The sequence below is a fragment of the Cryptomeria japonica genome, chromosome 9, assembly GCF_030272615.1.
Source record: "Cryptomeria japonica chromosome 9, Sugi_1.0, whole genome shotgun sequence".
In the NCBI taxonomy this organism is placed as follows: Eukaryota; Viridiplantae; Streptophyta; class Pinopsida; order Cupressales; family Cupressaceae; genus Cryptomeria; species Cryptomeria japonica.
The window spans coordinates 247,170,204-247,196,722 of record NC_081413.1 but is presented as its reverse complement, the minus strand read 5'-3'; the positions used below and the strand labels follow the sequence as shown (position 1 = coordinate 247,196,722).

The 26,519-nt window shown below is 34.1% G+C and overlaps 1 protein-coding gene across 1 annotated transcript; it reads left to right on the top strand.

Annotated features, from left to right (window-relative positions):
* The first annotated feature begins 21,299 nt into the window (after nucleotides 1-21,299).
* Nucleotides 21,300-23,124, top strand: LOC131049991 (serine/threonine-protein kinase D6PK-like). The gene is made up of 2 exons (XM_057984112.2): nucleotides 21,300-21,838; nucleotides 22,407-23,124. Exons 1-2 carry the CDS (start codon nucleotides 21,300-21,302, stop codon nucleotides 23,122-23,124), a joined length of 1,257 nt encoding a protein of 418 aa, XP_057840095.2.
* The last annotated feature ends 3,395 nt before the right edge of the window (nucleotides 23,125-26,519 follow it).

The following is a 26,519-nucleotide window of genomic DNA, read 5'->3' as shown; positions in this document are numbered from 1 at the left end:
GGAGGACAAGCATACACATAAGGTCGATACACCTCACACCAATAGAGGGCACACGCGACACCAGAGATCCCAATGTTTGCAACATGGGCTCTGATACCAAATGTAATGCCCCGCTAGGAAACCCCGAAGGGATTAAGCCATAATACAAGAATAGAGTGCAATAATTTTTTTTTTTAAAGTTACACCACATTAAGATACAACAAGATATCAAAGATTTAGATTACATAGCGGAAGACATCAACTAACACCTAAAGAGTTTCCCAACGAGATTACTTAAATTTCACAATTCACTTAACTCACACAATTAATCCAATAAGCTGATTATCTTAATAACGAGATAATTCATATTCAGGATAATTTCTTTCAAAAGATGGAAGTGTAAATCACAAGCAATGACACATCCATTAAGATCTATTCATAATCTTCATTCAAGCTTTTCATTTAAAATAACAAGCCATACATCTAATATTCAAAAACACTAGAATTCCATCATAAACATAAGAGATCTATTCAAGCATACTTAATTTTCTAACCACAACGGAATAGATTCCATTACTCTAAGATACATTCATTCATACTCCAACTTATTGCATTTCAAAAGACGATTGCATACTAGCATCTACGCTAAATCTCATCTAAACTACTTATGCATTCGATCAACATGGCATTCAAGAAAGGACTGAATAAAAGCATTTAAAGTTAATTCCATTTATCCACTTAACCATTCTAACATAAGCTAATCATACATGATAAAGCTGAATAAAGGAAACATAAGAGAATACATCACATAACACCATAATGATCTCGGAGTTCACCCCTGAAGGGCTACATCTCCGGGTCTGCTCAACTGCAAGACCCCTCTGATAATTAATAAGTTAATAATACAAGAGGTTACCCCATTACAATCCGGCCATCAAGGCGAAACATTAACAATATACAAACGACCGCATCGGTCAATAAATACATAAATGATCCCTGAAAAGAATAGGATCCCGTTGAACATAATCAAAGCTAAAACAAAGGTACAAAGGAGCATCCACAAGACTGAGCCATCACCACCCAAGGTCTAACATAAAACTGATACTCACAAGGGCAGAGACAAAAGGATGACCCACAAAGGTACTCCTAACAGGACAAAACGACAACACACTAGCGAACGTAGGGACAAGTGTCATCACACAACCTGGTATGGTTACCATGGCAAGTCTTCATAGGTCCCGGCCCTATACACTGGGTTACCCTTGCAACCTAATCTGAGCTTCCGGCCCATCCAAGCCTCGTGTGGACCCACACATCCTCTCATGAAGACAAGGATGGCGGTTTGCCATTTCAGGCCTTCTCACAGCATATCGAGTCTGTGTTAGCACTCATCCCATGTGTGAGGCACATTATCTTATTTAGAGATTACATTCTAATCTACTTAGGTTATCACTTATTAGACTCACTTCCGACGGGTTACCCAGTAGCCACTTTGGGCGTGGCCCCCAATCGAAAGCCACTTTCCCATACGACACTAGACTAAACTCAAACGAACTCAAAAACCAAGGAATAGACATGGTCAGACGAACGGAGTTCAAGAAGGAAAAACAATCGTCTGTTCAAACATGACTCATAGATGCACACTTACTAACGGTACTCTAACTAGAGACCTGACAAACTAAGGTCAACCATGAATCATCATTCGACTCACACAAAGAGGATTTGATCAAAACGACACTACCACAATACAACAGTCAACTCGGAATCGAGGACTGAAACAAGTACCCCAAGCCAACCCATACGATAGGGTCCTATCAAACAAAGCACTCTTGCCATTTTATAAGTAAAGGCGAATACAGCAATTAAACTCACAAAGGCAATAAACAGAAAAGACAATATCTAACAGATACAATCTTTCTGAACTGACCTAAACATTAAAAGTCGATCAAGTTTTCTACATGATCTAAAACAAATTATAGTTATCTACCTCATCAAGGGATAAGTTGTTCTTGGTTTTCTAACTCTTTAAGTTTCAAAGCATAGAACAGACATATAAGGCCATAAAGAGTTTTAAAACCAAATTCATATTAATAAAACTCAGACAACCATTAATCAATTAAACAAGGTATTTAATCTCCAATCAAAACGTCATTAACATACTGGTCCAAAACCGACCTCTACAGTTTCGCATTTTTCAAACCCAGATGCATAATATGGATCACGGAAATATAATTATAAAAAGAGGATCTAATGAAGATAATCATTTCCAAAAGCATATCGTTTCAGTTTGCAATGATCAATGGTAAATTATCTCACTTACTTCTCGATTACTCAAATGATATGTTCTAAGATAATATTTAACATCATCAATTAGTAATTACATCGTATTTCAACGATTTTCCAATAACATATTATTCTCTATTTTGTTTTTAAACAATACTACCTTAATTAGCCAGATGCCCTAATCAGCTAGAAGGTAAGATCTAGATTTAGTAATCCAAGATCAATCAGAATGAAATCAATGATATTCAATGGCGAAGATTCACAGTTTCAGAACTTAATCAGGAAGAGAGCATAAATCATGAAATGAGATTGAATAGTGATTAACCTATAAACTCCGTTATAAAATTAATCATTTCCAAATTTACATTTATCATGATATTGCCTTCTTAATCATAATTAAGAACAATTAAAACTTAGCATTAAAAATCACTTACATTAAAATGATATTAAAATCACATGCATTTTTTTTTTTGAATACTAAAAAAAATACATTAAACAAAACCATTTTATAAACTATGTTCTTTTTTTTAAAAAAAAAAAACGCATTTAAAAAGAGGCGAGGGTAGGCCGTGCCCTAACCCTAGCCGAGGAAGCTCGCGGGCGGCGCTCACGGTGGTGCCCGCAGGTGCCGCGGTGCCCTGCGGCCACCGCGGCCCCTGCGGCCACCGCCGTGTGCCGCGGCCCAAACTTCTGCGAGCAAGAGCAAGGGAACGGGGGGAGGAATAAGGGGAGCGTGCGGGGGAGGGGAGGAGGAGCGGGTGGAGCTCCGCTCCCCGCCCTCCGAACCCCAACCCAAATGGTGCTAAAAACAACGCACAGCCCGCCTCCAAAATATATATTGTTTTTTTTTTAAAAAAAAACACAGTCCGAAACTTAACACAAACGCCCAGCACAAAATTGATAAAGAAAATTTTGATTTAATCAAAGTTCAGTTTAAACAAACTGAGTTTGGTGTCATATTTTTGATGATATACATTCATCCCAATTACCAAAGGGTTTCAAACACCCAACCAGCTGTGAGGAATAACACGCCTCCATAAAATCTATTGAATTTTTTTATTAACAAAACCAGGCATGGCAAAGAGGATCATATTAACACAATGATACAGCCATAAAATCTTCTTGAAGAACACAACTAAAGCATGGATTTAAACCCACAACTCCAATTTAAAATTGAAAGCAATCAAAGATTGGATTTTGGCAACAAGCAACCATTTTCACAACCACAAGGAAGAACAATTTGGGTAAACCCTACCTTCATACGCAATCCTGGAATAGCTGAAGGAGAGCCCACCTGTCAGATCTAGCAAAATTCCTTCCCAAAACCCCCAAAATTTCTTTCCAACCCAAAATCTTCTCCAAAAATGTCCATCCTCCAATTTTCCCCAAATTTGGGTTATATGGAAGAGTTGACCAAAAATTCTATTTTTGGAATTAAAAATTTTTATTTATAAATAATTCCCTAGATTTAATCCTTTCTAACTAAAGCAATAAATTAACTTGCTTTCTAATTCCAAAAACAATTTTCTCAATTAACTGAAATTTAATCTTTCTAATTTCAAAAGCTAACAGAATACAATCAACCTATTGCGATAAACTACAAAACTTTCTTTTCAACAGCATATATAAAATGCATTTAATAGTCAAAATCAGTCATTTAATCGAACTTACTCCCAATTTAAAACGAGCAATCCAATATCAACGAAAATCGCATAACGAAATCCCAATTACTTTAGTCCATTAATCTCTAATGCACAAATACATAATTAATCAAAATAATTACTACGGACTAATTAATCAATTTAACCATGCACCCCAAGCACACAAACTGAGAAGGCCAACCAAACAGACGACTCGCAAACCCAAACAACAAGGGAATACCGACGACGACTGGCGATGCTCCCTTGAGCACGACTAAGGTCAACTAGGGTCTTACGACCACCTAATCCAACTCTAAGGATTAAAGAGGTACACTCAAACCTGCAAATCCAGGTGAAGACAAACCTCGCACTCATGTGGCGTTGTACCTGAAATTTCCTGCAACCAAGAGTCATACATGCATACATATATAAACTTAATGAAAGCGTTAGCTCAATATTAATACCACGAAATAGGTACACAAAACAACTTGCATACAACTAGTGTGAAACCACATCAATAGCTATGCGTTAATTCAACATCTGACTATAACATAATATTAAGATAATCTAACTAAGATTAAACCAAGATTAGAGATTGATTAGGGCAGGGGTACTACATTGAATACTAAGTAGATTGATTGTGTTTGGAACGTAATTGGCCCTCTTTTGTAAGTTGACTAGTTAAATTAAGACTAAGTGCTATAAATAAAGACAAATATGAGAAAAAAATGAGCTACAGATTCAGAATTTCATTGTGCACCTAGATCTAAGAAGTTTGAGATGATTCAGAGCTGCTCTGCAAAATATACCAAAACTTGCAAGGATCATGTGTCCAAACCAGGTCATCCTCCTATTGGTCATCCGAACTTTCCGTGTTTCGAAAAGAGTTTTTTTGTCTCTACAAATAAAGCTTAACTCCAGAAGGACACTTGTGTACATGCTTCCTGCACATAGAAGGAAACATAAATGTTTTGGGAATAGGGGTTTGCCTTTAGGTCAAACCTTACTTTTGGGATTAACCAAGTGGTTGAAATAATGTAATTGAAATGACTGAAAGTAGAAATCCTCCTCTTTGAGGGGATGTTGAATTCACTGAAAATGAAATGCTTATATCTCCTTGTTAATTTTTTCTTGCCTCCACATGGAATTATGATTTCATGAATTAGAATGTTGATCTCCTCTTCAATGCTTGAAATGTTGACTCTATTGCTGCTCCAAAGTTTGAAGGAAAACTAAAAATGCTCAATTGCTCTTGAATGTTTGATCTCTTGAATGCTTGGATGCTTGATTGAATTTCATGAAATGAGAAGGGAAATCCCTCTTATATACTTTCTCGTAGGATTAATTGACTAATTTTCCAACATGAGCTGGGGTGAACCCACAATAGTGGGTTACACTTTTTTGCCAACTTTGACACTTCAATTTTCATATTTAGAAAAAACCTCACATTCAGACACTTATTACTGCTAAACCATAAGGAATTTGTAGATAATCTGAACTAGTGATTTGTGACATTTTGTGTGTAGATTCTAAACATATATTTAAAAAAAAAATTTGAATCAATTTATTTTCATTTTTCTATCTCCCTCGAAAACTTGTTTTTTACAAAAAACAACATTTTTAAAGAGTGATACTCATTTGGTATGGCATAACTTTTTTTTATAAAATACACATGAATGTGATTCTTTCGAATTTAGTTTTGTGGCATTGATATCTAATGTTTCCAATTGGTTTCATAACATTATCTTCAATATTTCATATTTTATTAATTTTTGATGTCGAGTTAACTATAATTTTGACATATGTTCATTTGGTTGACCATAACTTGTGTATGTATCCAAATTCAATTTTTTTTTTTCGAAAGAGGACTTCAATACCTAGTGTAAAAATATTTTTTGGAATTTTTTTCACTTGTTTACTATTTTTCCATAACCGTTGAACTCAGAAGTTGATGTTCGGTATGAAACCTATGTTTAGTTAATCTAAAAACAAATCATAATAAACTCTTCATATATTAAAATAATAGTCATTAGAAAGATTTCTTTGAGTACTACTATTATACATTTGGGTTTGTCAAAATTTGTCCATTTGAGCCTCCAATTTGAGCTTCGAAGGCCGAAAATATGCAGAAACCATGAGAGGTTTGGGGGGAGTCCAAAACCAAGAACTTTCAATAGAACATATGTTTGATCGAAGGGGGTTCGATTGAACCCCCCTTCTATTGAAACCCCTAATGCAAATTTTGTATTTTATGATTTTTTGGGTTCGATCAGAAGTGGTTTCGATCGAATGTGTTTTTTACATTCGATCGAAAGGGGGTCTCAATATGTGAGATTTTGCCAAGATCTAGAGGCAATGGAAAGCACAAATAAGAGAGAACAAAATAGATGATAGGAATAAACTGTATTCTATCAAGATGAAAAATATGATCAACTGGATCATTACAAGATGTTCAATGATTGCTCATACAAACAATGTAGATGAGCTTTCTTATATAGGCAAGGCTAATGGATATGTGAGCACACAAACATGACATATGGCTCAATAAGAAACAAGGGTAGGTAGGAAATAGGTGTGGGTAGGTAGGAGAAACAATATAATATTCCGCATAAGGTGGAATGTAACAACAAGATAAGATCAACACCATAAAAGGTGGAAATTCTCCTACACACACTATCCCAATGTGGCACAAACACCCAAGTGTCTCATACCCAAACTACTATTAAATGCATGTACCTAAGTAAACTTAAATAAGGTGTAATAATATCCATGATGAATAATTATTTACACCAACACCCCGATTAAGTGCAGCTTGGGAGAATGCACTAATGTCTACAATGCAACTAAGCAATGCAAGATGGGTCCCGGCTACTAGGCTATGTTGGGTACCCATGTACAAATTTAAATGCATGAAAACCAATGCAATTAGATCTCTCAGAAATGGAGAAAGAGAGAAAAATCCAATGGGAAAAAAACCTCTGCCAAAAGAGGGATGATGAAAGCACACAATGCTCTCAATGATGAATGAGAAGAAAAAAATATGTCCCCAGGCCCGTAAGAGAGAAGAAGAGACCATGAAGCCCTCCCTCAATGTCGGATCTCCTGCAAGGATGGTCCATTGATGATGACCAAAATACCTCCCCATAAGGAAGAAAGAGAGCCAATGCTACACCAATAATGTCAAAGTGTGACAAAACCAGGTACCAAGTCGATGACGATGAATCACTCGCTACAGCAAAAAGAAGATCAAGTATGGAGACAACCTCCTTTGAGCATTATCTAGATACTCGTAAATGTCAGAAATACTGGTACAATCTAAGTCTCATGGGAGCCATGCACAAATGTGTACAATCTAAGTCTCAACTGGAGCCATGCACCAAGTCTCGCAAGATATTCCTAACCTACATGTACAAGAGGATTACATCAAATATGTCAACAATGATAAGGTACAAAGAGGTGTGGCACTTTATGATAGTGTGAGTACAACATTTCTCATGCAAGAGCATACATCATGATAAAATATTCAAATTTGGAAATATGAAAAAGATGCCACCAACAAAGAATCACCATAGAATACTGCAGATGAAGATGCCTCCAAATGGAATTTCACCAAGAGATATAAATGAACAACTAACCCCCCATAAAAAGATCATGTTGGCACTTGTAACTAATGGCAAAGTGGACTTCTAATTTCAACTTTCAACAAATACTGCTAGTGATCTAAACTGATATCCAAGCAAAATACAAGTACCAAATAGGCCAAAAATGACCAAATACTGAAAGTACAGTTTCTACTCAAAATCACTACAAACTAATGGTAGATTATGAAAGTAGAAAAAAATTATGCACTCTCAAAGAAAACGACACCTGAAAAGGAGTCCATATGAGCCCAAATGAAGCCTCCAAAGTTGTAAAAATTAGGATTTCATGATTTCAAAAACACCTATATTTAAAAATTAGAAACGTCCTAAACCAATATATAGATCACAAATTTCTACCCCAGAACAAAAAAAAATTCTCAAAAAAAGGAGTCCGGATGAGTGAGATATCACTATTTGAAAATTGCCTACAAAATTATAATTTCTAGAAAATTTCCATCGCAACTTCAAACTTCAAATGCCTCTAGATTTGGCCTTCGAAGTCCAATTTGGATGAAACAAAAAGCAAAACTGACTTTCTTGGACCTCTTGAATCCAATGGTAACCTCATATTTGACCCATAAAGCTTCAATAATAACCTGCAATAGAAAACTCCAAAATATACAACCCCAAATAACATCAAATTTCTCTCAATTAGCGAACCAATGACACTCTAATGGCTCTGATTCCATGTGAGATTTTGCCAAGATCTAGAGGCAATGGAAAGCACAAATAAGAGAGAACAAAATAGATGATAGGAATAAACTGTATACTATCAAGATGAAAAATATGATCAACTGGATCATTACAAGATGTTCAATGATTGCCCATACAAACAATGTAGATGAGCCTGCTTATATAGGCAAGGCTAATGGATATGTGAGCACACAAACATGACATGTGGCTCAATAAGAAACAAGGGTAGGTAGGAGAAATAATATAATATTCTGCATGAGGTAGAATGTAACAACAAGATAAGATCAACACCATAAAAGGTGGAAATTCTCCTCTACACACTATCCCAATGTGGCACAAACACCCAAGTGTCTCATACCCAAACTACTATTAAATGCATGTACCTAAGTCAAATTAAGTAAGGTGTAATAATATCCATTATGAATAATTATTTGCACCAACACAATAGAATAGTGCTAAAATTGAGTTTTGGACAAAAGAGTCAATTTCTTTTATTTGAAAAAGTGTAACCCACCATTGTGGGTTCACCCATCAACAAAGAGGGTATTTTCCTTGTTTAAATTTGATATAGGTCGGGGGGAGGGGCCCAAGATAGGTCCCCATTAAGGGGGACTAGGGTGCCATGCCTTGTTTCTAGTGAGGACTAGGGTGCTAGTCCCCAGTCCTTCACTAATTTGGGGTAGGATCAAGGTGCAAGCAAGGTGCATCACTGAGTTGCATGAAGTTTTTGAGATGTATGAGGATAATAAGGTCTCCCAATCAGGATGAGGTGTGTAAAAACTAATGCAAAGACCCAAATGTAGTAAAAAAATGTAAGGTGTGAAATTTTAGGACGTTACACCTGGTAATTGGTATTTTTAAAAAGCTAATGCCCTTATTTCAAAAGGATACTTCAGACACTCCATCCAGGAAATTAAAAGATTTGATCAAATTTGTAGATACACATTTTGTGTCTTTTGAAGAGTCTTCTAAGGAGAAGTTTCAAAATAAATTCAATGCAAAGAGGCTCCAAAACTTGAAATAGATGATTGCCAAAGAAAAAATCACTTTAGATGTCCATGTGAAGAGAATGAAGGATGCATTGTCCAAAGGTGGAAACTTATAGAAATCATGTTTATCACAGTCCAAGTTCACTGCAGACATTGAGAAGAAGCCTAAGGTGCATGACGATGAGATTGAATGCATAACTTAGTTGATTGATCCTCTGTCAGTATCATTAAGCACTCATTAAAATTTGGTAATTTCATTACCTGACAAAATCAGAAGTCTAAGCCATGAAAGGGAGAGGATAACTAGCAAAGTTGGAGAAATTAGGAGTCTCATTACTCCTAAGCTCGATATAATGTTGAGTTCTCTTAAGGATACTTAGGATGCTCTGGCTAGCAGTTTTTTGAAGGATGTTAAAAAAATAGAGGTGCAAACTTACTTGTTTAGTGGATTCATAATGGTGTTGGAGAATCTGTAGAAGGTTTAGGACAACCACTTGGAAACATTGAAGAATTCATATGCAAACAAATTCAAATTTTTGTGAGTGTGTAAAGGCTATGTGTACATATGTAAATTGAATTTTCGGTTTCCGGAACTCTACCTTTTCCATTGATGTTAAAGGGGGAGAGTAGATAAGTGAAAAATGTTGATCGTAGGGGGAGTTGTTGATTTTTGGAGTTATGTAATCAGTTTTTTGGTTGCAGTGTATATATCTTGGTTTTGGTCCGACACATAGTCATTTTTTACTAAGTGTTGCCATCAATGCCAAAGGGGGAGATTTTTGGTAAGAGACACTACATTGTTGATCAAATCTTGTCATTGATGGTAGCTAGAGTCAAATATCCAATCCATAGCTCATAATTCACTCATACCAGAATATTGATTGAGGTCTAGTGAGGTCCGATGAGAAGAAAAGGACATCCAGCAGATTGTACAGTGTTTTGATTGGCGATTCAGTTTTGTTGAGTATTTTGTGTTGCAGATCTTGGAGATACATTATGGATGTGTAATATGACTTATTCCAGGTTTATGGCCTTCAGTGTTGAGTCTTGTGTTAATTGGAAGATCCAGTAGACAAGTTTTGAGTAGAACATTGTTCTTCAGTAGTAATGTGTGAATATTCATTGTGCAGATCATGAGGAGTGATTTTGGCGATTGTTTATGTGTTTGAGGTTAGTGAGCCAACATATGGGAAGTTATTTTGGTCTGCATGATTGTTTTGGATCAGATTGAGCTGACTTGGATAACATGTTTCATTTGTGTGTTATGTGTTTTTAAGCCGACATGATGAAGACCTAAAATATTGATGTGGATATATTAGACCATTTGATTTGCTCATTTTTTATATCGACGATAATATGTGATGTGTGTATAGGCGATTGTGCATAGTTTCACATGCGCAATTGTAAGATCTGAGCTCTGAAATACATTAGAGTATCAAAACATAGCAGTGTTGCAGAATAAAGTCTTTTGTGCTTAACCGGAACTATTTATGGCATTTGTAGATGTTGTTTATCAGTTCAGACATTCCACTTATCATTTGTAATCATTTGTAAGGCAGTGAGACTTCTGGGGTTGTATCCCTTATTTTAATCTAAGCAGTGAGCTCTAGGTAGTGTGCCTGATTGCATGTGCATTCCCCTTAGGTAATATTATTATACTTCTAACAAGGTATATTAATATTGAGGGTCTCAATCCCACCATGGTCTTTTACTTAGCCAGGTTTCCACATAAAAACCTGGTGTTATGGTGTTATTGTTATTTGCTTTGTGTTTCTGTAGTTTACTTTTATTTATTTGCATTAAGTGGTTTAAAGGAAAGATTAAGAATGTTAAAATTTTTTGAACACTAATTCACTCCACCTCTCACCATTCCTTATTTCCAATATAGGTAGATTCGGTATGGCATAGGACATGCATTACAAAGTTCCTATCTTTGATGGTATAAAATTTTCGTACTGGAAGGAGAGAATGGAGTCACATTTGGAGACATTATAGAATGCAATTTAGGAAATCATTCAAATTAGATATACACCTCTGTAGGGTGGTGCTCATATTATAGATGAGATAAAGTTTAAGTAGGATAATGCAAATACTAGACTGATAATTCTTAGTTGTATAAGTTATTCAATGTTTGGAAGGGTAAAATCTTTGAGAGAAGATAAATCTGTGTGGAACAAGGTGTGCTTGGCATATGAAGGATATCTGAGGAAAAAGTAAGCTAGGCTGATGAATTTGAAGAAGTATGAGTACCTAATAATGTTGGAAGATGAGAGTGTTGAGAACTATAGAGTGACTAATCTTGCTAATGGCATTAGAGTTGCCAATGGAAATTTAGAGGAATGTGATGTTGTGCATAAGCTTTTGCTGACTTTGCTTAAATCCTACAAGCCACAAAGATTTTTTATTCAAGAGAAAAATTATTTGAGTAAGTATATAATTGATCATCTTATTGGTACCCTAGTAACCTATGAGATTTCAGAAATGAAGCAAGAGAATAGAGAAAAGAAAGAAGCGTCATTTAATATTTTGAAAGACTTGATGATTTGGAATGTAGTGGAGATCTAGATGAAGTTGAAGAAAATTTTGTGAGAAGATTACATTGGGGCATTGGAAAATACAAAGGTAAGTTACCTCTGAAATATTTTTCTTGTGTTATAATTGGATATTATGCTTCTAATTGCACTTACGAAGAAGACTATAAGAGACCAGATGATGATGAGAAGAAGAATAAGTTTGGAAGATGCAATTTTAATTGAAAGGAGAAGAAGGGTTTATGTTATATTTAAGAACATACATCTAAAGATGAAGTTGATGATGAATTGTATGAAGAATATTTGTTTCTAGCAATTGAGGATAAGGAGAATAATTTGGAGAAACTCGAAGAAGAGAAATACATTAAGACTGCATTGCAAGCTAAGATAGAATAAAATACATGGATTATAGACTCTGAATGTTCAAATCATATGACTGATGATAAAAAAAGGTTTATTAATCCCAAGAAATGTGATGGAGGATCTATAAAGTTTGCTAGAGAAGATGGTGCAACTATTCGCGGTACATACATCATTTCAATTGATGGGAAGCATATGACTGATGATGTTTATTATATTAAAGTATTAAGACATAGTTCTTTTAGTGTTAGTCGAATGTGTAGAAAAGGGTATGAAGTTTTGTTTAATAGCATTGGATGTGTGATCAGAAAGGTGAAGACTGGTAAACTAGTTGCAAAAGGAGTTAGACCAAGTGGAAATGTTTACTACAGTAAGGATGGAAAGGAGTAAATATTTTGTAGTGCAGAAGATTGAGATTGTTCATGTAGTTCCAAAGAAGACAAGTGATCCAGAAGAAAGAAAAGAGAAGGAATCAAATGAAGAAGAGGAGGAGGAAGATTCGGAGAAAGTTTATTCCAAGTATGTTTAAAACAATCATTCAAAGAAATAGATAATTGGAGATAAATCAAAAGGTGTTTAGAAAAGAAGGAAGATTGCAGAAGCTCAAGACCAAGCTAATTATTGTTTGACTAAGCCAAAAACTAATGAGGAAGCAAGAAAACATGAAATTTGGGTAAAGGCAATGGAAGAAGAAATAAATTAGATTTAGAAGAATAAGACTTGGGAGTTAGTACCTAGATTGGTGGATAAGAATGCAATAGGAACTAAGTGGGTATTTAGAAATAAGATGAATGAGAAAGGAAAAGTGATAAGGAATAAAACAAGACTAGTATGCAAAGGATCTTCTCAAGTGGATGGTATATAATTTGAAGAAATGTTTTCTCTGGTAGTAAGGATGGAAGTTATTTCCATGTTTCTTGTATTTTATTTTTACAAGAACTTTAAATTTTATCAGATGGATACCAAATCAATATTATTGAATGGCAATCTAGAAGAAGAAATTTACATTGAGCAACCAGATGGATTCAGATTGATAGAAGATTTGGATATGGTTTGTAGCATGAAGAAGACATCGTATGGACTTAAAGAGGCACCTAGAGCCTAGTATGCAAGATTGGAAAAGTAGTTTCTTCAATAGAATTTCAGGAAAGGTATAGTAGACAATAATCTTTATTTCAATATTGATGGAGATAAGTTGTTGATTATTATAGTTTATGTTGATGATATTATATTTGGAAGAAATGATGATCTAGATGTAAGGAATTTTCTATGGAGATGCAAGATGAATTCGACATGTCAATGATTGATGGATTGTCTTTCATTCTTGGGTTGCAAGTTATTCAATAAAAAGATGGAATTTTTATTTCTCAAAGCAATTATGTGAAGGAAATGTTGAAGAAATTTGGTTTTGATGATTGCAAACCCATTACTACTCCTTTAACTATTGGACTCAAGTTGAGAAAAGATGATAAGTCTCTGGAAGTTGAATAGAATAAGTATTGATCAATGATTGTTAGATTATTGTACTTGACTACATCCAGAGCAGATATCATGTAGGTTGTCTGTCCAATAGCTATATTTCATGTGAATATGAAGGTGACACATGACCAAGTTGTAAAGAAAATTTTCAGATACTGGAAAGGTAATGTTGAATTTTGACTTTGGTACAAAAAAGGTAGATATTTTATGTTGAAAGCCTACAATGATGCAGATTGGGTTGGAAGTGTTGATGAAGAGAAGAGTACTAATGGTGGTGCAATCTTTTTGGGGGATAGATTGGTTTCCTAGTTTAGTAAGAAACAAGACTCAGTTTCCCTATCTACTACTAAAGCAAAGTATATTGCAATGGCATCTTGTTGTACTTAGATGATGTGGATGACATAGAATCTTAACGATATCAAGGTAACATATAATAAAGAAAGTCCTATTTTGTGTGACAATACAAGTGCAATAAATATTTTAAAGAATCATGGTATGCATTCAAGAATAAAGAATATTTCAATCAGATATCATTACTTAAGGGAGAAAGTTGTTGAGAAGGAAGTTAGATAGGGATACATTTCTACAAAAGAGAAGGTTGTAGATATTTTCATGTTCAGGCATTAGAAAAGGATACATTTGAGTTTCTTCGGGAAAAGCTTGGGGTCATTTCTCCCTCCTTCTTCTAGCTAGGTGCATTATGGGGATGCATCTTTTTAGGAGGAGATTTCATGCCTATTTATTTTTCCTAGATTGATGTTGTGGCTACTCTCAAGGGGAGCAATGGTATGTATTATGTTGCTATGCCCTTTTTCCTTGATGACAAAGTGACTGAGCAAGTTTGATCTTTGGGGGAGAGATTCAATTAGAGAGATTGAGTTAGTTTTGGGAAAGGAGCGGTGATTGAGCAACTTGAAGATTGAGTTTGGGAGGGAAAGTGCAAAAATTTGATATATATTTTTGGAGATATATTGATCTATACTATTATTCCTTGAGGTGTAGGTGTCATAAAGTATTGCCATCAATGATAAAGGGGGAGATTATTGAAAGTATACATTGATGTGACTCTTTGGTTGTCATTTATGTCAAAATTGTTGTTCCGAATTGGTCTGGAATGTATATGGTGCAAATTTATCTTCTTGTTTCAGTGATGTTATAGTTATTCTATTGATTTTTTGGGTCTAGAATAGGTTGTTGGTGTTGTGTGTTATTTTTATATTCATTGGATATAGTTTCAGTATCATGGATATGATGGTTTTGTGGTCCAAAAACATCTCTGTGTTCTTTGGGTATTGTGGCATTGATAGTTACTAGTTGTGATATTCTATGCTAGACCTATCCTTTGGTTTAAATATGATTTGTGGAAGCTTGTTTGATATTTTATGGTTCTCACCATAGCATGTGGAGATCCGGATTTGAGTTATATGCATTAGAGAGTACGTTTTGAATGTTAATTGCTTATATGGATGTGCAGAATGTGGATATGTTATTGGTTATGTTATGGTTTTTGTGGATAGATCAATTCACCTTTTGCAGATATGTTTTGGTCCACTCTTTCTCCTAGATTGGATCAATATGTGTATTTTTGGTTCAGAAAGTTTATTCAAGTCAACTTGGTTTAAGATTTGATGATCTATCTTGTAATGAAGGATGTATGTGATTGAGTTAAGTGGGTGATAAGGTGTGAGGTTCAGTGAAGAATATAAGAAGAGTTGTGTTTGAATGATATGCAAGTTGTGCTAAGACAGTGATAAATATTTGTCCAAAAAAGGAAATTTCATTAAATGCATGCAACAAATAAAAGTTAATATTCAATGTTATATTTTAAAAAGACATGGATCACAAGAAATATAGAAAGACCTCAATAGGATTAAAAAAGGAAGACTTTATCAAGTTATTTTAAAAAAAACAAAATGCTTATAAGAATGCTTAATGTATAGTATAGTCTAAGTTGGCCTAGTGGTGGAGAACTTGTTCTCTTCAAAGAGAGGTCACAATTTTAAATCCCACAAGGGGGTAAGGTATGCACACCTCATCGACATTGGCTTCGGCCCATTACCAACTATTATTTTGTCATGTTTTCACCTTGGTTTGAGTACAATACATTCTTGTGTCAGTTGTAATTAAATAATGCATGTCTTTTATAAATATAAAATGAGCCACTTGTCTCATGTAACTATATTAGATGCCATTCAAATTATTAATAGAGAAATTTGGTATATATTTTTTTTTGAAAAAAAATAAATTTGATACCTACTCTAACCAATACAAAGAAAGAAAAATGGTAAGAACAAATTAATTTAAATAAAAATTAAACACACACTATAGATTTCTTGTTCAAAATTTTTAATTCTTTGCATTGATTTACCAAATTAATTAAAAAATGGATTGAATGAATGCAATAAAATATTGCCTTCACAGGAACTAATAATATGAAATTAGTTAACCATTCTAATTTAATATACAAATATTTTTTAATTGTCTAAACTGACAAATAATATCATGGAAATCCCTACAACTTTGAATACACCATTTATGTTTCACAAATTTCATTATTTCCATTACACAATATGACCTTGAATGCATCGTTTTAGCCAAAAATACCTATGCAATTGTATTGAATACTGAAAGACTTCGTAGAGAAGTGGACTTTTAGTCCTTTCACACACCCAATAATAAGAAACCTATGGCTTCAAATTCTACCTTTCATTACCTATAATTTATGGAAGGAGCGTAATAATAGGATATTTAAAGACGAAGCTCATAGCAGTAAAGTTATATTTCACATCATAAAACAACGTATTGAGGAGAAAATGAGAATTGCTTTGTTTAGGACTTGTAAGATTATGCTGAGCTTGATGGATTTGTGAATTAAACAATGATGGGAAATCACCCATAGTCCTCTTAAGATTAATTGGCATAAAATGATCTTAAGGAACAATTGTATTTGGGCTCCTCTAGATGAAGGTTGGTTAAAATGTAACTTTGATGGCTATTGTAAAGGGAACCCTAGATTATCTAGAGCAGGTGGAATCATAAGAAATTGCATGGGCTTTCTATTTGAAGGATACTGTGTGAATTTGGGAAAAGGATCTAATAATAGGGCAGAGGCTATGGTTGCATGGCAATGACTTAAAAACCTCCATAACCTGAACTGCTAAAATGCAATCCTGGAAAGTGATTCTAAACCAATTGTGAATTTATAAATGGTAAACATCCCCTGGTAAATAAAAAATATTATGGAAGATTGCAAGATTGATAGGCCTCTTTCATATAATTAAAGTCCAATATATTTTCACAGAAGGGAACAGGGCGGCATATGAAGTGGCTAACCAAGGATTAATTCATAAGGAAAGGTTTTTTTTCAACCATAGGGAGATCCCTATTGGTCTAAAAAATATCCACATAGAGGAACAAAATAAGTCATACTTGAATGACTTCATCAATTATTTGGGCAGTTAAAGGTTTTTGTGTCTATCTTTTTTCTCTCTTTCCATTTTTAATATGGGCATCAAAAAATTTCAAATTCAAATTCAAACTTGGATAATGACCTGGATGATGACCAGGATGCTAACTAGGTGGCTAATTTTAGAGTCATGTTTGATGTCTACTAGGATAAATGCTGACGTAAATATTTATAATTCCTTTTGTGATGTTGGAAGTATGGAGCTTTCTCTCCTCCACTTCGGTTTAATTACTAAGGATGAGGAAATAATTCGATAGAAGGGTGAAAATTTTGGATCTCATAGCAGCTTAATTTCCCATGATGTGAGATGTCCTCCCATATGTGGAAATAGTGGTGTGAATCAGTCTAAAGATATCCTTTCTAGTAATTATTTCTTACCTGGTGGCATTGGAGTTATGAGTTATCATTTCCCTTTGCATCACTTTTAGAATTTTTGCCATAATACGGTGCTTGTCTTTTTCAATGGGGGCCCTTTGAAGATGACGAAGATTAAAAGTTGTATGGAGCTATTGGATATTGTTGCTGCTAGGATATGTTGTTGTCATTGATGTCAACAATCAACATATTCCTGTATTTTTGTGTTGCGAAGAGCTATTTGGTGATCCGGTGTTTGCAGTGAGTTGATTTGGCTAGTTTATCTATTTGGGATGGTGAATCAAATAGAGATACTTCATTCTTTATTGATTCCTTAATTCCATGTGATGATTTGGTCAAGTTGTGGATTCTGATATGAATATTGTTCTTCTATGTTCAATGATTGGCAGAGTTTGGTATTTGATCAGTTGTGCTCTGATATAATCATATCTTTGGTTGCGGATTTGGTAGAAGGTTTTGGATGTTCATGTGTATCTTCATTTTAGATGGTTTGTGATTCGGTGCTTTACAAGTTATCTTTCTAGTTTGAATGGTTGTTGATCAGTTTTCTTGGCTTTTAGCGTGTTGATTGATGAAGATTCGATTAAGTGGTGTTGGTGCAGCTATTGTTGATGGTTCTAACATGCTTGTTGGTGTCTCCTGATCATGTCCTATTTTTTGGTAGTCTGCATTGATCCTTGTGCTTAATTGGTTTAATCTAATGAAAATTGATTCACCTCCACGCCCTAAGCTTTCCTTCATTGTTGTTGCCAATAGGAGCTTCCAAAAAATGAAGAGGTGTGGGATATTTGCCATAGAGAAAGTATGACTCCCTTAGTTTTAGCCATGAAGGGTTATAGCAGAGCTCTTTCAACGATATTCGACAACTCTTGGTAGAATGGACAAGTTTTAATTGGTCATATTTCCTTTGTTGTTTCACCAGAGCTTATTATGGAGGTGACTAGGTTGAAGAATGAGGGTAAAAAAGTTGAGAAGAAGCGCTCAGGTGATTACAGACACTGCATGAAGAAATTCTTTGAAACGAGAGAGAAGCTGGTGGTGGTGCAAAATGGGAATGATTGCTTTGTCCTTCCTAATCCCTTTTCTATAGTAAATTATTTTAATATTAAATAATTAGCATTAGAAGGTTGCTACACCTATGTGCATGGTTATCATTTTCCCATCTTGAATCACATTAGGCATGGTAATAGAATTAATCTGCCCTATTTTCTCTTCACTTTGCCTTCTGCAAGTATTGCTAATGGTTCTAACCCACCACTCCACCAAGCGCTTATCTATATCATGTATGAATATTTTTTTGGTCATTCCCCTCATCATAGTTTTTTTCTTACCCTCCATGGGAATTTTGAGCATAAGAACGAGGCCTAAAGTTACTCTGTTAAAGTTGAGGTTATTGAGACTAACCCCCTGCCTTCGATTGAAAATACCCCTACTATTTAGTCTAAAGGTAAGAAGCCTTATGTTGAGATGGAGGCGGAAACCTTGGAAGTGGCTTTGCTTAAAACCAACCCTAAAAAAGGAAAGTTGGAAACCCCAAAAAATAGAAGTACTAAGTCTAGAGAGATTTATAAAGACCCTAGTAATAGGAACATCACCATTGACCTTGATTTACAGGACTTTGAGAAAGAAGAGGATGATACACATGATAAAGAAAAGAAGGAGGGTATCTCTAGGGAGAGATGGTCTCAAAATTGAGCCCAACGATTCTTCCCTTGAACTTGTTGAGGAATTCACCTTGGATGAAGATGATGAATCCTTTAACGAGAATATAGAGGATGAGGAATTTCAAGTGGAAGAGGAGGAACAAGAGAAGAAAAAATAGGAGGAACTTGAAGAGGAGAGTGAATCTTTGGTGGATAAGGAGGATTCTAAATTGATTTCCCTACCCCAAAATTCTCTAGATGATGTGGAAATGGTTCCCTACTCTCAGGAATCACCCATTGTTATGGAGAATCAGATGTACTTGAAAGTTGCATAACCAAATAATTGAGTCGCATAACCAAATTCTAAATCTCACAACTATGCAAAAATTATAGTGATGACTACAATTTAATCTAGGCATAGTTGTGAGATTTAAAATTTGTACGTACAAACTCACAAAAATCACATATCCTTATGTTGTTTCTTCACACCGGGTTCACCAGAATGTGCATGAGAGAAAATATGCATGTTAATTACATCAATGGGCAACCACTAAACTTGAATCTAATTAGCTAAATCAATCATAAGACAATAGGGAATTAAAAATAAAATTAACATGAAAACACAAAATCATAAAATGATTAAACCAATGTTGATTCCAATATTCTTGCTCTCCATTGTCCTTCTCCTTCTTGTGGGAACATGGCTCTCAAATCTGCTTTTTGGAAGATACCTGCAATGTTATTGACACACTAAGAATTATGAAGATCATGATTGCTGAAAAAGGAATCTGATTGATGCTCAATTTATAGATTTGGAAAGGATTCATCGAAAGGCTGAGATTGATTTGTAACAAGATTGATCAACAGTTGAGATTTGATGAGACAAGTTGGCGGAAGAAAATTACTGATGTTGACTAAATATGATTGATAGATTCACTCACATGACTGACCCTTTTAAGTGACATGATTGTGAGTTAAACTAAAATGATTAATTAGTTAAGATAATTGATTGATTCATTCACTGTTTAGCTTGATTTCAAGACTAAATTGATTGAACAGTTAGAAAAAGTTGATTGAAAGTTGACTAAAAGTCAGAGTCAGTTAGGAATTTCCACATGTGATTTAGAAAATTTAGATGAAATGTCATTTGGAGAAAGCTTAGGTTTTCTAAAATGCTAAATGAAATTGAATCTAATGAGAAATGAAATTGAATTTGAATTTGGAGGGGTTTTGGTTAATTTGAAATGAAGTGGAATATAGATTAAATAAATTTATGAAATTTATTTATTTAGATCAATGTTTTCTTCTCCAAAGCCTCACTTGACTCAGATTGAATTTGTAGGAGTTCCATCTAGTCAAAATGGGACAACATTTTGTAAATGGGCATTGAATGAAAGAATGAATGTTTTTAATAATGTCCACGAGGCCAAACAACCTATGGGGCCCACAAATAGCTAGCGAAAGCATGTGAAGCCAAAAACAAACCCAGACAAAAATACTGAGATTGCTAAGCCTCTTTCTCCTTCTGTGACTTGGATTTTTTGATGTGTATCTGTATTTGAAAATCCGCAACTCTTGTTATCTTTTCTTCGACAAATAGATTACTCAAGGTGTCTAGATTTAATGTCTCAACATAATTTATCTGAATGCCATTGTAGGATGGACACTCCATGATGTAATGCCATTCTGTCTCCACTACCCCTTGAATGCAATATCTACATCTTCTATCTTCCCATTCCTCTTTGGGTATCATCCATCTCCCTGTTTCGCATCTAAGTCTATGTGAGCTGGTCCTTATCTGAGCAATTAACATTTTTGCCTTCCACTTTATGTCCATTCTTATATAGTTCTTTTGTGTATGATCATTTGCGGGTTGAAATGTTTGATATACTATTCCCTTTTCCTCCTTATTTAACCTGTCCACATGTTTTCTTTGAATTTCTCTTGCACATATTTCTTTATTTCTCCATTGTTATTTGAACAATTGTTTAGATTAATGTTCTATTTATTCATCCAAAAATTGTTTGAACCCAATACTTGGAAGACAACTCTTTTGGAAGAACGTCGTGTCGTGATTGTATCGTGTCGGCTATCTTCTGAAAGGAAGATTACAACGTAAAGCCAATGACTTTAATTCATTTATAAACACGGGTTTCGGCTTGGATAACTCTTTTTACACCCAAACTTGAAACTGAAACTTTTAAGAGCCAGAAATATAAGATGTCACAGAAGTCAAATCGATCTTTCATTAAACGCGCATTGAAGTCCCTCAAGTTTTTAAGGCGCTGGGCAGCCATTGATTCAACTTCAAAAACATTAGACAAGATTAGTGAGAGCTTTACTACCGCTTTTAGTAGCAACATTCACAACACCCACCAAAACATTCAAGACGAAAACATTTCTTCTGCTTATTGGAAAGCAATTAAGGCAGTCACTGGCCTGGAAGGAAATTTGAAGCTAAATCACTTTAGAAAGATAAAGAAGATAGGCCGTGGCGGTTCAGGGACCGTGTTTTTGGCTGAATTGAGTGACACTAAAACCTATTTTGCTATAAAAGTGGCAGACAGCAATAACATGATAAATGTAAGGAGAGAGATACAAGTACTCAAGTCTTTGAGATCTCACCCTCTTTTCCCAACCTTATTCTTCCATTGCCGAAAAGATGGGAAGTCATATTTTGTTACAGAGTACTGTCCAGCAGATCTTGATAGACTTCGACACAAACAGCCGGAGCATCGTTTTTCAGAAGATATAGTCAGGTATATCTAGAGATGTCTTTATGAAGGAAATTGGGATTCATCACAAAACATCAAATGATAAGACTGGGTGTTCCTTGAATGTTATTATTTTTCATTTTGATATAGAAGAGGAGTTACTCTAACGACCAATTTTAGTTCTTTGACATGACAAGCCACCTATAACCTCATGGGCTTGTCCAAATTGGATGAACATCAGGTAACTAGAGGTGGAGAGAATCATTTAGATATATATTTCTGAAGGAAATTGGCATGCATGATAAAACATAAGTTGATGAGACTAGGTGTTTCTCTAATCTTATTATTTTTCTCTTTGGTATCAAAGGAGAGAGCTCTTTGACATGGTGACGCCTCTATAATCTCTCTGGGTGTCTAAACACAGCAAACACCAGATAACTCCACGTGGAGAATGGATTACAGGACATACAAGAAATAAATTCGAAACCCTTGACCAAATACACTATCCCTTCAAATTCTTGTTAAATGTTATTAGATTATTTTGTTTCATCTTTTTGATAATTTCTTTACAACTAATTCGTGCTACAATATTATACCTTCATATGCTTTGCAGGTTTTATTGTGCTGAGATTCTGTTAGCAATCGAATACCTTCATATGCTTGGAATTGTACACAGAGATCTCAAACCAGCTAATGTTTTGGTGAAAGAAGACGGCCATATTTTGCTTACAGATTTCGATCTCTCCAGGCAATTCTACGTGCATCATCTACTAGTTTCTAACAATTGCAATAAAAGTCAAAAAAGGGTTGCCGATGTTAAGAAAACCAGATTTCTACATTTTGGGTCAAAGAGGAGAGGAAGAATGAAGAAAATAGATGAAATTGAGTTCACCGCAGAGCCATGGGGTGGGCGGGCTCATTCATACGTGGGAACTGAGGAATACATGGCCCCAGAAATGATTGAAAATAAGGGCCATGGAGGTGCAGTTGACTGGTGGTCGTTTGGTGTTTTTCTGTACCAGCTTATGTATGGAAAAACTCCCTTTAAAGGAAATGATAAGGATGAAACTCATGATAATGTGGTGAAAGAGGAGTTGAGGTTCCCGGATTCTCCAACAGTGAGCGATGAAGCCAAAGATCTAATAAAAGCTTTATTGGTGAAGCAGCATTGGAAGCGCCTAGGGCACAGATATGGGGCCACAGAAATTAAGAAACATGCTTTCTTTCGAGGAATTCAATGGCCACTTGTGTTATCTAGACCTCCACCCAATCTACCCAAGCCAACCTTCAAAATGGCCTTGCCAAATGGTAAACTACACTTGCGGTGGTGATACAAATTTTCAATGAATGGCTTAAACATCACTGATCACATGTTTGAGTTATAATAGTGATAATAAATCTGCGATTTTTAAGGGAAGATTATCACAACGTAAAATAATTTACACTTCCCAAAAAAATATATGTTTTTTTTTCTATTGTATATTTAACATAATTTTAATGGAAATTGATTATGGTGGCTATGCAGATTGCTCTTCCATTTTGTTAAGCAGACACTTAGTACCCATGGAAAGGGAATAAGATAAAATAATAATAATAATATATATATATATATATATATATATATATAAAAGATTTATTTCTAGAAAGTGGACAGCTAGAGGTCAATTGAAAGGAGAAGGCATTTTCTCTTCCTTTTCAAATGCTTTAAATTTAGGAAGGTGCTTTCTTGACGTTTTATAAAACAACAAAAATAAATATAAGATTGTAATTTAATCATGGTGTATGGTAGTAACGAATAGTTTAATTTATTTGATCTCATTAAATAAAAAATATAAATTGTATTAAAGATGGCAATAAAAATTGCATTATTAAACATGTAATTCGTAATTCTTAATTATGTTTAATATATATGTAATTTGAATCTAGACAAGCATAATATTCAATACATTTATCATATTGCCAATCAATTGATATAACATAAATTGATATTTTGAGCAATGCATATGCATAGAACTTATATGTACACAACCTTTAAAATATGATTCAAGTTTGATCTTGTTAAAGATGTGACAAGGGTTGTGGAACTAGATTATACACATAGATAAGAAATCTATTTGATTTTTTTAACTCCAAAGTAAATTTTTTGCAAAGTCATGCACAATGATAGGAGTAAAATTAACTATATATTGGCTCCTTGATAATATGTGCAACTAATTTAGACATGAGATCTCTCTCACATAGATATGGTAGTTGAGGATGATAATTAGATGTGTCGTAAAATAAATTTTAAGGCGAGAATAAGTTTACCTTTTTTAATAACCTAGAAGAAAATAAGTAGCTCTTTTGTAAGCTAACCAACATTTCATTCAAAATGGCTCAAGTTGACACCTTTGTGGAAACATAAAAATTCACTATGTTTGGACTAGAGGGACATTTTATAAAGATGAAATCTTTTGGAAACAAAAGTCCAAAATTCATTGGCCAAAAGAGGGAGACAAGAACTCCACGTTTTTTCATAAATCTACTATGAGACATAAGAAAAGAAACACTATTTCTCAATTCATGGATAGGAATGCTTATAATTTTTTTTCAGTGATGATCAAATAGGCCAAATTTTCCCTAAGTAGTTACATTCTTCTTTCCCTCAACATACCTCTATCTACAATTTTGTCTTAAGAGAACACCTATTATATAGCATTCTTTTGTCCATCGTTATATCAATATCCAGATCAATTCAAATTTTAATAACTAAAATTGCAAGTTTCTCCTCCATTTTCAGTAACCATTGTAAGCTTACTTTGTGAGTATTTGTGTGAATTGTTATAATGCCTAGATATTTAATATATTCAATGTATAGATATTTTACATGGTTAGACAAAGAAAACATCATCTTCTACAAGCATATCAAGAATTCATTGCATTCAATTTGCATATAGCTCATCTGCATTCTTTGGAGGGTTCTCATTTAATAGTAACCTAAGCCTAGAAAGCTAGCATATCAGGGGGATTGAGCTAGGAGAAATTGATCCTAGAAATTGAACAACTTTCTCCAAGAAATCATTAAATATTATAATTTTTACACACATTCAAATGTGAAGGATTACAATGAAGTAGGTTAGAAGAGACTACTCTCTACCAACTCAAATTTGTTCTTATGATGATTGACCTTGGAAAAATTTAAAATGACTTATAAAAGAATTCTATGTCTATTTCAATTTTGAGATGATAAATATATCAAAAATATTATTTTCCAAATATTAATAACTAACTTTTGTAAACTATTGATATCATTTATCATTGTTCTTATAAATATCTAAATACCCTCTTACCTTACACTCAATCTTTTATACCATTTGAATTTAATGAATTCAAATTAATCATACTGATCAATTGCATGAATTTAATAAGCAATAAAAGCTTTTTCTAAAATAATGTCCTGAATAGCTCCACTAAGAGATATTGCAAGAACATCCAACTTTCAAGGAACACAAATAATACGTATAAAAGAATAAGTAAATAAAACAGTTGTTAATCATTCTCATTTAAATGTCAAATTTATTTTTATATTGTGTAAACTGACCGAGAAATATATTAGCAGTGACTGTGGGAACTGCAAGGGATATGGTCAAGACCCAAGAGACTGCTGCAAGCACTGGGCATATCGGCGGTTTGTCCAAGGGCCTCTTTACAAGTATCAAAGTAAGCACATCCACTGAATTAATCCATTTTTGTTTTTATTTTCTACTCCGAGGCAGACACGCCATATAAGAGAAACCTTCTCTTCTCTACATATTTAATTTCAGTAGTCTTTGTTGTAAAGCATCAGTAGTGAATAAAACTTCAGCCACCTGTTTGCATAGCTTTATTCTTGGATTCGCTGTAACTTCTTGTTAAAATCGATCTATTTAAAAGTGTGAAATATGAGGGAATAGCTATTTCAAATGAGAATCCCGAAGAAGATAACGTATTGTTGGAAAAAATAATAAAAATCTATAAAAATTAAAGTTTTCTTAGCTTTATTCTAAGATCAAATAAACAATTCTTACGTTTAGTCTAAGCCAATTCTTAAAATGAGTGCTTATATTTATAAATTGATTTATATTGTCTTGAATATAGATATTAACAATATGAAACGTTAGAGTATATAAAAATAAAATGTGATGAATGAAAATATATAGCATTATGTTTGAAGGAGAAAAAGGCTTTTGTTGATACATTAAATTTTGAATATTTTTATATTGGAAAAGTATGATATCTACTTATATTATGTTTTACACATCAAAAATTCAATTTACAGTATGTTAGGTTGAGTTTATAATTGAAGATCACGTTTATGCTTCTAAAAGTCTCCTACAATTGTAAAAAAACATTAGCACTCTGCACACTTTTATTTTGATTCACCTCTAGTTCTATTTCCTTTGTCACTTACACTAATTGTATTTTAAAGTACTTTTGAAGGGTTGTACATATGTTGCTATGGAGTTTGTTCTCCTAGATCAAACTCTAAACATTAAATCCATTAAGTTTGATTCAATAAATTCTCCTAGGAGAGAATGTGCAGATCTAGATTATTTTTAGTTTAAAATGAAAAAGTTTGTATAATTTTTTTTCTTTGAATGAGATTGATATGTAAATGATTATTAGATGACACAAAATGTGATATCTCTCTCACTCTCTCTCACACACACGCACACACTAAATACAAATATAAATGGTAATGATAAAA